The following is a 14855-nucleotide window of genomic DNA, read 5'->3' on the forward strand; positions in this document are numbered from 1 at the left end:
AGAACTCGAGTTTCTTCTCCCCCCTCCATGCTGTCAGACACTTGAAAGTGACCCGCGCGTGCTTCTCAGCCAATCACAGCGGTACAGACACCCAGCCTTCCGTTTCCATTAAACTCCTTCCGTTTCCACTATACTCTTTCATTCACATACATATATTTTCTTCTGACATGTATGCATTCTCTTCTTACATACATATATTATTTGTGAGATTAAATGCATATTGAATGCATGTAAATGAGAGCAAAATGTAGGAATGCATAAATGAAAATGTATGTATGTGAGAGTGAAAATATATGTATGTGAGAGTGAAAATATATGTATGTGAGAGTGAAAATATATATGTGTGTGAAAGAAGAATGTATGTGTGCGAGAGTGAAAATATATGTATGTGAGAGTGAAAATATATGTATGTGAGAGTGAAAATATATGTATGTGAGAGTGAAAATATATGTATGTGAGAGTGAAAATATATATGTGTGTGAAAGAAGAATGTATGTATGTGAGAGTGAAAATGTATGTATGTGAGAGTGAAAATATATGTATGTGAGAGTGAAAATATATGTATGTGAGAGTGAAAATATATGTGTGTGAAAGAAGAATGTATGTGTGTGAGAGTGAAAATATATGTGTGTGAAAGAAGAATGTATGTGTGTGAGAGTGAAAGAATGAAAATATATGTATGTGAGAGTGAAAATATATGTGTGTGAGAGAAGAATGTATGTGTGTGAGAGTGAAAGAATGAATTTTGGCTTGTACGGCCCCTCATAGTGTAGAGTAGTGAGTACATGTGCAATGCAAAGTGAAATTTAGAAGGAGATCCTGATGCAGATTTGCTTGTCTGGTTAAACTGACAATATTTCATCTTCAGCAAAAGATTTCCATGACTCAGTAGTGTTTTAGTTCTAGTTCTACAGCCTAGCAGGGCAGGGCAAATACAAAGAGAGACCTGAGAAACTGAAGCCAAAAGTTTTAGTATAATGATGAGTAAAAAAAAAGAAGCAGAAAGATGAGGAAAACAAGTAAACAGCATAAAGTAAGAGATTTGAAATCTTACTTATTACAATCTTCTAACTGTTTGTATTTGCACTTGAATTAAATATTTTTTAAGTAGACTATTCTACTAATCATAACAACTCATAGTCATGATCAGTAGCTATCCCAGCAAACACTGGGTGGAAAGCAAAGTTCACAGTCATCGCCAGAGCTAACTTATGAAGATATTAAAAAAACATCAGCTTTCCCTTTCTGGGTATTTTTGAAAAAGATAATGGAGATACAGCAGTGGCACCTTAGGGCAGGAGCCCTGTGATCCTGTGATCCTGACATATCACTGGTCACTGAGCAAAAAGCACCAAGAAAATGTTCTGTTCATTTATTTTTCTACACCTTAACTTCAGTTGCACACCCATCAACAAAGTGATTAATGTCAAATATACGACAGTACAGCCCTAATAAGTAGTGAATGCAGCGTGTATGTCAAGACCTTTCCTGTTTTTGTGTAATTGCAAGGTGAAATCAAAATGAATTTGCATGTGTACAATGACTTTTGGGTGTTAAAAGCCCTTTCTGTTGAGGATTGTGACAAGAAAACTGATCTAAAGAATGTAAATTAGCTATGCATGAAAAACAGCATTTAGCTCAGAATTTTATTTTGTGCTTAGCAGAATAAAGCACACAGAGAATAAAGCCTGGCTTTGGGCTGCACTTACCCGTACTAGGGTTGAGACTGAATGTCCCTGCAGTGTTGCCTGATTGAATTCTGTAGGTCACTCTACCATTCTCCCCTTGGTCTGCATCTCTGGCCATGACATACAGCACTACAAAGCCCACTGGCTGGTCCTCCATCACACTGACAGCTGTTGGCGATATGAACACTGGTGGATTGTCATTCTCATCGGTCACATACACCCTTGCCGTGACAGAACCCCAGCGCCTCTGGCTGGCATCAGGAGCAGAATCTGTTGCTTTTACAACCAGGATGAGGTTTGGAGTGACCTCATAGTCCAGCTTCTGGCCCAAGGAGAGAACCCCAGTTGAGGGGTCGAGGGTTAATAGACCAGGGGTATTTGGCCACTGTTGTAGTATTGAATACACCAGTTTGCTGTTGGTTCCACTGCCATCCTTATCTGTGGCCTGGAAAGTATAAACAGAGGAGCCAGGATCCATGCTCTCAGAGATGACGATTGTGATGGGGTCCTCTGGGAACTGAGGAGTGTGGTCATTACTGTCCTCTATGTCGATGTCCAGGTGGACAAGAGTGCTGCTCGGAGGGGCCTCAGAGAAGTCATCCACTTCAATTTGCAGATTGTAGCGCGAGTCTCGTTCATAGTCAAGAGGACGAGCCAAGTAAACGTCCCCAGTCAGACGATCCACAACGAATGTGCCATCTCGGTCCGTACCCCCCACCACCGTGTAGGTCACCTTGTCGTCCTCTAAGGTTCCTCTATCATGGAGACAGACCGAGCCAATAACAGACCCGGGCTTGGCCTCCTCCACCGAGTTGAAAGTTATGGAGAGTGAATTCTTCTTGGTAGCAGGTCTGTTATTGCTGATAACCTGCAGTAAAGCAACACATTGCATTTATATTTAATGGCGCAGCAACATGGCAGCAGATCTAATGCTTCATTCAAATGCCCAGTGGCAACTTAAGTTTGCAATTTTCAATACAGAACGAAAATATTTTATGGATTTTAGGCAAAGTGGAAACAGACTTTGTCCTCTCCACACTGAATGTGTTCACGGGGAATAAATGAAACCACTTACAAAAGGTTTTTATAGACTTCAATAACATGGCTGCTAAGATTAATCTGACATTCGTTTGGATGCCAAGAAATATAATAGATGATAAAAGTGCTGCAATCAGAAAAGGAAGTGTTATAAGGGCATTCATTTAGTACTGAGGAAAACTGCGGTACTCTATATAGTTTTACACTTCTTTTGACGAGCAGTTCGAGTGTCTTCAAAGACTACAACCTTATTATTTCTCTTCTGACACATTATTTAAATAAAACATGTTTTTTCCCTTTGATACATGCATGTACTGTGAAAATTTAAGCAGCTGTGAAAGGTAAATGAGCATGGAGAGGCTTTAGTGGTGAAATTTTAATCGAAATTACTGACCGTGTTTTGTAACCTGATTGGGCAATCTGGATACTCAGCAGTGTATCCTACAGCACAATTCCCACACTAAGTAGGCACTCAAAAAATATGCTGTGCTTGCTGACAAGCTGTAAATTGGTTCCACATTAGATGGAAAAGAAGTGTTCCAAAAATAAATTGGAATAGGCCTATCCTATCATCGACAGAATTAAATAATCATTCAGAAAAGATGATTAAAGGAAATTACGCAAATACGTCACCAGGCAAGAACAACACTGCACTGTTTAATCCAATTAACTAATAATTATGACTTCCATTTTTTGTTATTGGAAAAGAGGAAAAATTGCGCTGGCGCTGACTGGAGCTGTTTATATGGGAGCTCAATTTTCCTGGAACCTATAAATCTACGTTCCTTCCAGAGTTCTTCCATTGTGTCTTTTTCTGTTCTATATTAAATATTAACACGAATTACCTTTAATGCTGTGTTTTATGTTGAGTGTATAGCCTTGCTGCTCCTTGCAAAAAGGGCTACTGTATTAAAAAAGTGTTGAAGTCATTGAGTATGACCTTGATCATAGAAGTCTACAGCTGGCCCTCATCACGAGCCAGCTGGGAGTATTTGATTCAGATCCACTTTTCCATTTCAGATAGAAATTTCCCTTTTGAAAATTCACAGGAGAAGAAAAGGGGAGGGCATGGGAGGGGACCTTGTCAGAAGTGAGGCTGATATGTCTGCAACTAGTGCGAGGGGCCCAGGGACGCAGATCCTCACAGTCCCGAGTCTATTCTTTGATATCAAATAGGTGAGTAGAGTGGGTGTTTGTGCTGGCAGTGGTTCCAAAACACAGTCTGACCTGAATGGTGAGGGAGCAGGAGGTGCTGCGAGGGGGCAGTCCTCTGTCGGTGGCTGTCACCATCAGAGTGTACTCAGCCCGTTCCGAGTGGCTGAGAGGGGATGACGAACGCAACTCGCCAGTGTTTGTGTTCAAAGAGAAGCGCTCAGCTCTGGGACCTAGAAGAGATAGAGCAAACCCTAACTTGAGATGAGAAGTGCATAGGAAGCCTGAACACACAAACATTAAATTGAATCCAGTTTCAACAGTATACTAAAAAAAGCATAAATGCATGAAAAAATTAAAAAAGACTGAAAGAAGATATATTTCTTTAAACGTCTCTATAAAGTACCTGACAAAGAATAGAATATTGTGCCATTCTCCCCTTCATCAGGGTCTTTGGCTTGCAGTGTACCCAGTACAACCCCAGAAGGCTGACCTTCCGTCACCTAAGGGTTAAACAACCAGATTTTAAGTGCAGCACTCTATGATAGCAATTTATTTTCTGCCAAACAACATTTGTGCTCTTTCAACATTACCTGAATTATGATGTTTTTCCCTGACTGACTGTGGATGAAAACAGGGTCGTTGTCATTTTCGTCCAGTACAGTGATGAAAGCGGTGCCTGTGGCGCTACGAGGGGGTGAACCTCCATCTTGTGCCACCACCACCAGCTGGTAACTAGACTGCTGCTCTCTGTCCAGAGTCATCCTTGTGCTGATCTCACCTGGGGACACAAGTAGATAAATGAGAGGGATTTTATGCACAGGCACAAGTCCACTGGAATAATGATGAGTCTTAAGAGCCAGGCGGCTTTGATCAGTGACACATAAGTAATAGACATGAACAGTCTGCAGATCTGTTCGTACACAGACGGATACACGTTCATACACACAAACAGAAGATTTCTGAAAGGTTGGCAGATGCTCTAGAGACTCACAACTCTGCTAGAAGCTGATCACAAATCAGAGCCCAAGTCTCCACCTACGGACTAGCAGGCTCAGCAGGCCAATTAGAACTCAGCAGGATGCTTAGTGCTGCTGTCACCGTGATCTAACTAATTTATGACAGTGGCAGAGGGGCAACCTCAGTCTCTCATCTTTTAGAGATGTCTCTCTGAGTTGACTAAATTGTGTTTTTCCACATGCTTTTCATTCATGAAAAATGAATTTTTTGGGTTATTTGAGCTTGGTTTGACTTAAACACAATTTTACAGACACATAAAATAGACATAATTAAGCTGATCAATTTAAATTTTCCAGGTCAAGCATGTGCCAATATGTTCAAAGGCTGATCCTCTGCAAAGCCTTGGAGATCAATTAAACAAATAATATCAGCTTCCTTTCTTTTCTTATGTTATCTCCTCTGTCACTGGTGAACTACTGTTTTTGCATGCCTGTTCTATTCTTTAGGCATTTCTCTTTTTAAAAAAAATCAAATTTTTATGCTTTCATTACCTTTTTTTTGTATAAATATGCATATTTATATGGTTGCTTATTAAAATTAAACTAATCAAGCCACATTTTAACACTTAACTCTGACTAATCTCATTGGATAAAATTTTCAGTTAACCTGTGTGGGTGTTAATCTGAAAGTGACGGTCAGGATGCAGAAAGCGGTAAGCGGGGCGTCCGTTGGGGCCGCTGTCGCGATCCGTGGCCAACACGTGACCAAAGCCTGTTCCTGGAGGCAGGTTCTCTCTCACAGCCATGAAGACCCTTTCCTGCGTGAGCCGAGGAGAGTTATCATTCTCATCAGTCACCGATATCCGCACTGTGGCACTGCCTGTCTTCTTTAGCTGTCCATGGCCTGTACTGGCTAACACTGTCAGGAGGTACATGTCCTTGACTTCCCTGTCCAGGGCACTCTTCACAAACAGCCAGCCGCTGTCTGCAGCAATGCCAAAACCTGCAGCATCTCCATCTGGACGTAAATGATATGCCAGGGGACCAAAGAGGCCAGAGGTTGGTGTTTCTCTGTTCAAAGCTCTGACTTGCAGAAAGCGTGTGCTTATTGGAGTTCCTTCTTTTAATTCAACGCGGTATGTGAGGGTATCAAACACAGGACCCTGGTCGTTCTCTGCCTGGACATGAACCACGAGCGTGAAGGTGGCACTTAGCTGGGGTACTCCACTATCCTTTGTGATAACCTGGAGGTCATAACGGGGGGTATTCTCATAAGAGAGGCTCCCTACCAATCGAATCTCTCCACTGCTGCGCTCTACGCTAAAAATCCTCTGGAGTCCATTTGAAGAAGAAAGGTCAAAGGTGAGTTGTCCATTGACTCCTGAGTCTCTGTCCTCAGCTTGGACACGATAAACCACTGTGCCCATTTCTGTATTCTCTGGCAGCAGCAGGGACTCTGAGGATGAGGGCAGGAAAACAGGTGGGTTATCGTTGACATCGGCAATGGTAATGTGGACACGGGTCTGGCCAAAGGCAGGAGGGTTGCCGCTGCGGGCCTGCACCTCCAAATCAAGAGCTGATTGGGCTTCGTGATCCAGGGGAAGACTGGTCCTTAGGGCCCCGGTGTCAGGATCAACTGTGAAGTAGCCTGCAGGGTCTCCAGAGCTGATGGTGTAGGAAATATCTCTAGAGGTGCCTGACAAGGGAGAAAGATGTAAGATTACAAATTATAACTTTTTTTAGTTTTTTTTTACAGAAGAAGTTTCAGATTTAGGTGTCTGTAGACCACACCTGTTTTACTGCTGGCCTGGACGATTCCCACAACAGTCCCGCGCAGGACATCCTCTGACACGGTGAAGTAATACTGAGTCTTTTCAAACACAGGCGGAGCCACTAAACCTGCCACCACACTAATGTTAACTCTGGCATTCACTAAGGCAACAAGACCACCACCATCCTGAGCAGAGATAACCATTGGAATGACAGAGTTGGCCTTCCCATAGACAGATCGAGACAGTGAGATCACACCTATAAAAGGATTCAAAGACAATACATTAACAGGCAATTTTGACACCACACAAGATCATAAATTGTTTGAATCATTTCTATAAATCATTATAAAAGTCCAAAGCAGGAATGGGAAAAATATTCACACCGACCTGTGTCTTTGTTGAGAGTAAAGTATGGAGAAGCCCCTCCAGGCACTGTTTTGTATGTAATTCGCCCATTTTTGCCTGAGTCTGGGTCATAGGCTGTCACTCTGACAACAGATGTCCCAGGGGCACTCTGTGTGCTCAAACTAACAGCATAACTGAGAGGGTAGAAAGCGGGTCTGTTATCATTAATGTCCACCAGATCTACCCTGACATAGGCTACTGAGCTCAGTCCACCCTGCAGAGGAAACAAAAAGCTCTTTTGTTATACCTTCACATATTAAATCATGAACAGTAAAAACATACCTGAAAGCAGGATTTAGGCCACATTAACAGCGCACATAGACCACATTAATGGTGGAAGTAAAAACCAGCAGTAAACCCAGTTAAGATTTCGATGTATGGCGTAGCCTCTAAAATATAGTCCCAGGAGGTCCGCGTAGGGACACAGATTGATAGTTTCCCTTGGGAAAGAGCAATATGTCATGACCCGTGGAGGGTGAGAGGGCTTGCTGCAACCCAAGTCTGTTTCATAGCCTTTTCATTTGCAGAAATACAGTGCAGGCTTTTCATTTGGACCAGGTGGCAAAAACGAGGAAGGCGGCAGTCCAACTTGTTAAAATATTACTGCCTGACAGTTGAGGTATTTTCCTTCTGATTGCTTTAACATGCCCGCAGTAATTTTCTTTCATTTTTAACTTTTTCTTCTTTAAGTATTTTTTGGCAGTCAGTGGACAGGATGCTGTACTAACTTAAGTCTACCTACCAAGGAGAACTATTCAAACTTTTTTTTTTTTTTGGACAACTCAAAAACTCAGTTTTTTCCCTGCACAGTTGGCCACATCTCTGCTCTCCTGTCTATAAGAAAAGCATGGCTGCTGTGTTTATGGGATTATACTGCAGCTCTGTGGATTCATGATTTCAAAGGGCGGTGGCTTACCCCATCTACTGCAGTAACAGTAAAGTCGAAGCTGGCCGGCCCTTGATCTCTGTCTAGTGCAGCAGTAGTGCAGATCTGGCCAGTCTCCTTGCCAATGGTGAATTGAGAGGGAACAGCGCTGTTAATGCCAGAGCCAAGAGAATAGGTAATCAAGCCAAAGGAGCCACTGTCTGCATCTGCCGCAGTCACCTACAGAGAGGAAAACATGCTATGGGTTAAACAGTCCAACATTGCACATTACAATGAAAATTTATTAAGTTGGAAGGGGAATATATCACTGGATAAACTCAGCAGTTTCCATATTCAATTACATTACTCTAAATCCTCATTAGATCAAAACTAATTTCTATTAGTTGTAGTTGTAGTCAGGGCTATCCACAAACTGAAACAGGAGCACCATACCAGGTGCCTTTGAAAGCATCTTTGGATCCGTTCTTTGTTGTTTATCTGAGCCAGAACATGAGCCAAACAGGCCCTCTGGCAGAAAGAGCTCTGAGGGAATGAAGGGGGGGTGGCAGGAAGGAGGATGACTTCTACAGGCTCTGGGAGGCCTGCCAGTGGGGAAAACTGCCTGCTTCTAGAGCAGTGTGTGTCTGCAAAGGACAGTGACAAGAGCGACTGGGCAATGGTGGGATACCACACATTATACTTTAGTGCAACGCATTATAACCTGATGTGATGTCCTGCTTGCAGTCTGGTTTTAATAATGCTGCACATTTAGAGAAGGATAGAACCACTGGAGCTATAAAAGCAGCTCCCAAGCCATCAGCCAAGAAGCCAGCTCAATTACTGTTGGATCTCCCAAGACAGCACAAGGCAAACACACCAATCAGATCAACCCCTGGGTATGAGCAGCTTAATTGTTTGCAAGTGTTGGTGCTAGATCTCAGATTAGAGTAGGGTTAAACCTCACAAGTTGATTAGAATTCTTCCTCCTTCCATGTTTTATAAATGAATCCTTGTAGCAAAACACTAATTGGAATAAAATTGAGCTCGTATCATGGTCTGGTGCTCCAACGTGTAGCAGCAGGGAACCTCATCTGTGAAAGATGGAGCACTCATCACAAATATTGCCAAGAAAAATAAGGCAAGCCATGGTTATTATCAAATCCTGACTTTTAAAAAAGATGTTACTTGTATGGCTGTGAATGGATGGAAATCATTCACTTGAGGTGATGAAGGTTTGTCTGCAATAATTTAGCCTTCATCTCTTTCCTGAGCAGATGGCAGACGGGGGACTCAGCAGAGAGCCCTCTTGACTGTAACTCCTAACAGAGGGTGAGTGGGGTGTTGGAGTGAGAGAGTTGTAAGGCTGGCAGAGATGCAAGCCAAAGAGAAGAAGAATAATAAACCACACGAGGAAAGGGGAAACCAAGAGCAATACGAGAAAAGCTACTCTTTTAACGTGCAAAGGCTGTTGCTTACTTTTTATCATTTAGCAAGGGGGGCAAGTTATTTATAACAACCCCAAAGATTTATGTGTTTGGTTTACTCATATTTGTGTGATGAGAGTCAGCTGGGGGGAAACTGAAGGAGCACCTTGGTGTGAATACCTGAATGCTGTTAAAGAAAAAGATAGCAGATATGCAACAAGCGTTTCCCAGCAGATCTGTGAGAACACATTTCCTCTCTTGTGACTGAACCTTCAACAACCTTTACTGATTGTAGAAGCTATGATTTTTTTCCCATTTTGAGAAAAACCTTCTATAAAAACTTTTTTTTTAAAGTACACCTACATACAGTGTATGAAAAAGAAAGAAAAGACAAGAAAAAAGGCTTTCGGTAAGGTGGCAACAGGAGCTTTTTTAGTCTATTCAGGCTAAGCAGCAGTTCACAATGAAATGAGGCTGTTTTTTGAGTTAAAAAAAATACCAGCTTGAGTAAAGTGCAGTTGTACAGTGTGTGCTACCGAAATACTTTTTTAAACCATGAAAACAACCTGTTCCTTGAGTTAACTCTATCATTGGAAACATACTGTAGATTACAATTTCACTGCTGTGCAGGTTAAATGATGCAGAAGGCCGTATACAAACATAAATCGATAAATAAAATAACAGTGAGCACATCACTACATATAAGCATGATTCATGAACCTGCAGAAGATCTATAGAAATGAATAATTAAGCCTAGAGATCGACCAGACAAGTACCGAACTGGCTAATTTCTACAAACCAGAGTAATGAGTAAATCGTAAAAAATAAGTGTGGCACAATAAACTGGGTAATTGAAACCCTTACTTACAGTATTTTACAGTTTTTACAGTTGTTTGTTGCATGAGTGCACAGCAGCGGTAGGGGAGGAGCCGGTCACGTTAAGAGATTTGATTGGGCAATCCCAATGTCAGTAATGAAAATGAGCCAGTGTGCTGCTGTGGCCCATATGCCCAAAAGTGTGATAATATATCCTGTAAGCCAGTTTACCAGTCCACCCTGGCTTCAAGCATGACTGATTATGAGCTAGTCCATTCCATGTACAGTATGCCCAACACGTGCAAGGTGTACAAGGTGGGAGGGGGAACACTACAAAAATGTTTGTAACAACAAACCTAATGAGACATTTAAATCATCTTCACTGAGCTGAAACAGAAGTTTTAAAGAAGCTAACAAAGGTAGCCTCGGTATGAGCAGTCAAAGGATCAAAACAGTGAGGAGTGACAAAGAGGAAAAGCTTGATGTCCTGTTATCTTGTGAACTTATAGACAGAGTGGAAAATTATTTAAGTAACTGACATTTGTTTGTTATATAAATCTATTGCACCTGCTTTGGTTTGGCAAGGTAAAATTTAATGATTTTCAGTCAGTTTGTTCTTCTTTTCAGTCACAGAGCTTTATTGTTGTTTCAGTGAGAGATGATTCTGTAACTTATTGCATTTTGGGGGAAATTGCAAAGCTAAGTTTAATTTTCTTTTATGAAAATAATATTTTGCATTTTAGAAAAGTTGGGTTTTGCTTGTATTTGCTGTCAGTTGCAGCTCTTAGAAAGTAAATAAACATGTTTATTGCCTGACACAGTAATTTCTGTGGATTATTACTGTACAGGGGTGATTAAAAATTCTCTTTAATTTTCTATTATCATTATTTTGAGGCTTAAAGTTTTTATCATTAGAGGTCATTAGAGGCATTTTAGTACCATGTTACATGCCATTAATTAGCCAGTACCATTGAGCATGTAATCTGTGGTGTTCGCTAAAAAAGTCACTGATTACAAACTAAAAATAAAAATAGATTAAGATAGATGAATAAGCCAGAAAACATCAGACAAAATTAGATTCAAAAAAGTAATAAATAAAAGCCTTTTCTTTTGGAACGCTGCATAATGCTACACTTCTGCACTGGTGTCACAGCGAGGAGTCATGCATTATTCATACTTGTTTATGTCCCTTTCATGCATTCTTGGTTTAATTACCATTCTATTTTAACCTTTTGTACTATATATAACTTCCAGAAAGCAGATTAAGGCTTAACCGCAACCACATATGCATATTGTAAATTTTAAAACTGGTAACCAGACAAGTCATTTAACATCTGCTCGATATAAATAGGAATCCTCCACCCAATGCACATAGAAAAATACCAGTCTCCACTATGTTGTATCCATCACGAATATCAGGTGCCGCTGTTTCAGTTTCCCACTGACTTTGTACTCTCTCCTCTGGAGTGTATAGGTATTACACAAACTTTATTTTTATTGGATTAAAAGTTCAAAAGCAAGAGTAAGCTTAGATCATCACCAGCAGCCAGCAGTATTCTCCCTACACTTTATGTATGTGAGTGAGGCATGATGGGAGCTGTCTTATCAGCAGGGGAAAGGCAACGTTTGGCTGAGTCCTTAGTAAAACAAGCTGGAGAAATCCAAAGATAACTGGGGAACTTTGTGGTTCTCCCATCAGATTCCAGGAGACTTCCAGAGGAGACTTTCTGACTGACTGACTGGCTGTCCAGTCAAGAGAACAGAACTCACAGGAGAGAACATGATTTTGTATATTTATGTATAACATGTCCAAATGAAATAATGATCTTGAGGCTTTTTCCTGCTCTATTGTTTTCTGGGCCGTCTAATATCCTAACACTGCGGTCTGGGAAAGAGCCTGGCCTTTATATTCTTTTCAGAAGGCCAGGATTTGGGTGATTTCTATTTTTAGATGTGAAATTTCCCAAAATGCCTTTTCTAATCATTGAATGTGGCTTTTCAGTTCTTGATCATAAATGTATGAGATTAATGCAAACATATGCATGTGTGACCTTATTTGTCCATAGCTAGTGCTCCCTGCTCCACCTTCATTGTGCAGCCATGCATAAAAACCACATCGTGGAAAGAACTAGTGCAAAAACCAGTGAGTAAGTGAATGATGCAAAGCTGGGCCTGCTGAAGCCAACAAGGGGTGAACTGAAGGCAATGTAGTTTTTATTCACGCACCCCGTATTTTAGAGTGCCCAGTCAAACAAATCCATCTCACGTATTCCTCAGCAAAACCAGCCAATCAGGACCGCAAGTCTGCCAATCCAAACAGGCCACAAATGACGGAGTGTGCATGTAAATGTTTGCCAACTGGGAAATCATCACACACATCAATCAAACTCTGCATGCACAAGTCCTGTGAGTGTACCTTAGATGCGTAAGCAAAGACACAAATGTACAAACATTGGGAATAAAGCGATTGCTCATCACAGTCTCGTGATGCCTGCAGAGCAAGACAGCAAGATCAAGTTAATTCTGAACTCCGATGACATCAAACTCCAAATATTTTTTTGTATTCTCTTTGCAAACATACAAAACAAAGATTAGTATGCAGCAAAACCAGCAAGGGCCCAAATTAAACAAAATACAGCAACAGTTTTAGAAAATACTGGATGACATTTCTAAATCTCTTAAGCTCATATTTATGACTGAGCTTTCTTTTATCTTTCTGGAGTAGTGCTTTTACTTACATATGTTGGCCAGACAGTTGGCGTGGGCTTAAAGAAGTATTGTGTGGATGTTAAACAGGAAAAAGTTTTCATCCTTAGGTTTAGAATAAAGGGGACCTTGTTTAGTGAATGATGAAGATTTATAAAAGGTAAGGGAAATTAGTACTCCACCCACTACATAGATTTCAGCAGGCATATTTATGATGTGGAACTTTCAGAGCAGTGACGCCGCAGTTTCTGACAACCCGGTGAGATTTAGAACAATATTAGACCCAATCACATGCATTTTTCACCAAAACATGGTGAATTTCATTCAAAAATAATATTCAATGACAGCTGTACAGGCATGACAAGTTAAGCTCGTAATAGCAGGACTCACACAGGAGCAATCAGCAGGGTAATGTGATAGATTGATAAAGTGACAAGGAGCTCATTAAAGACAGCAGAGGCAAAGAGGAAAGAGTAGGCTCAAAGAAGTAAAACGAGTGGGTGAGCTGTAGAAATCTGGACTGAGAAATGCTTTGAGCTTTCACAGCTGGTGCGAAGCCCTGCACACTGCTCTGCCTCTATTGTCCTGGCATCACTTCTGAAGAGAGCAGAGATGAGGAAAACGAGGTGGAGACCTCCTAAAGGCCTCTCTCAATAGCCGCTTAAGTAGCAGATGGGCAGGTCAGGGACTTTGTGACATGTCCTCCACCACACCAAAGAACCAGACAAAGACCACACCCGGGCAGTGGAAGGAAGAAGCCCGCTCACTGTTGACAAATATATCAAAACTCTAAACATTTGTAGCACAGACTGTACCGTCTGGATTAGGACCAACCATATGTGAAAGATTTCAGTGATTACTCATGAGACAAAAAGCTGAAACCTTCACGGCATAGTTTAAGACATGTGTAAGGTCTATAAAATGGTGACATTAAATACTGCCAAACTGTGGCCTGTGACGTCTAGCTGTTTTTGTGTGAGTGTGATAAAGGCAATGAAATATATCAAGTATCTCAGAGTATCATCCATATTGCCCCATTGTGTTCCACATATGTACACAGAGAAGGTCTGAACATGACAAAGCAGGGCAGAAAACATGGTGTCCCTAATACACTGCAATCAGGGTACCATACTGTAAAGCTGCAGCAATGCCAGGACCGGTTAAATGATTTGTTTTAACAGAGGAGTTGCCGTCCTGTGTATTTTAAGCATTTTGGAACTTGTGTAAAGTTAATAACAGCTCATAAACTGATATTTCATCAGTACAAATATTTGTCTTAGTGCTGATTCAACAGTAAAGATAAGTGGTAATCAAAGATATCAAGAGTCACCCTCTGGCAACCATTAATATCCACACTGAATTCAAAGAAATAAAACTGTCCTTTCACTGTAGTAATTGGTTCCAACTGCCCTTGCAGGGGTAATGAGCCAAGAAACACCAACAGCCTCCAAGACACCAGTGCTGATGTAGGAAAAAAGCTAAATAGTGACTTGAAGAAAGTGTAAGACAAAAGTCTGTAAGTGGAGCTGAAGGATTAATACCCAGAACCACATGTTTAAACCTCACTGCTTTTGCTGTAAAAAGTAAAGAAAAAAATGGGCTGGAAGTAGATTCCTTTGACAGCCGCACAAATTGCATTGTAGTAGGAAGGACTTTAGATACAACTCCTTGGGAATAATGTTTTACATATACTCCTAATTATTATTATGCCTCAGCATCAATGTACTGGCACCAACATTATCAAATAGTTTTATAATTACGCACAACAGATTTATATACTTTTATTCATTACTAGCATTTGAAATTCACATAACATTCAGCATTACTGCATGACTTAAACATGAACTATATCCAGATATGCTGTCTCTGTCCAGATGCACATAAAGAACATCTGCTATACTGGGTATCCCAGTAATACACAGTATAACTGTCAAAGTCAGTAACCATCTTAATCACACCAATTTCTCCCCCCCAAAAAATATCATGCTATTTGCCAGTTGCCAAGTCATATAATCAAGAACTATCCTTTC

At 41.0% G+C, this 14855-nt stretch overlaps 1 protein-coding gene across 1 annotated transcript in view; it reads right to left on the reverse strand.

The window, feature by feature from the left end:
* LOC100693268 (protocadherin-16) overlaps positions 1-14855 on the reverse strand; it is a 79412-nt gene that overhangs the window by 12706 nt on the left and 51851 nt on the right. Inside the window, exons 3-10 of the mRNA XM_013274360.3 lie at positions 7931-8119; positions 6997-7228; positions 6629-6865; positions 5505-6533; positions 4472-4659; positions 4285-4381; positions 3954-4111; positions 1710-2556 (exon numbers count right to left, since the gene is read on the reverse strand). Coding sequence (XP_013129814.2) covers positions 1710-2556; positions 3954-4111; positions 4285-4381; positions 4472-4659; positions 5505-6533; positions 6629-6865; positions 6997-7228; positions 7931-8119 — 2977 coding nt within the window. The remainder of the gene's footprint in view (positions 1-1709; positions 2557-3953; positions 4112-4284; positions 4382-4471; positions 4660-5504; positions 6534-6628; positions 6866-6996; positions 7229-7930; positions 8120-14855) is intronic.

This window comes from Oreochromis niloticus, linkage group LG14, assembly GCF_001858045.2.
Source record: "Oreochromis niloticus isolate F11D_XX linkage group LG14, O_niloticus_UMD_NMBU, whole genome shotgun sequence".
NCBI lineage: Eukaryota > Metazoa > Chordata > Actinopteri > Cichliformes > Cichlidae > Oreochromis > Oreochromis niloticus.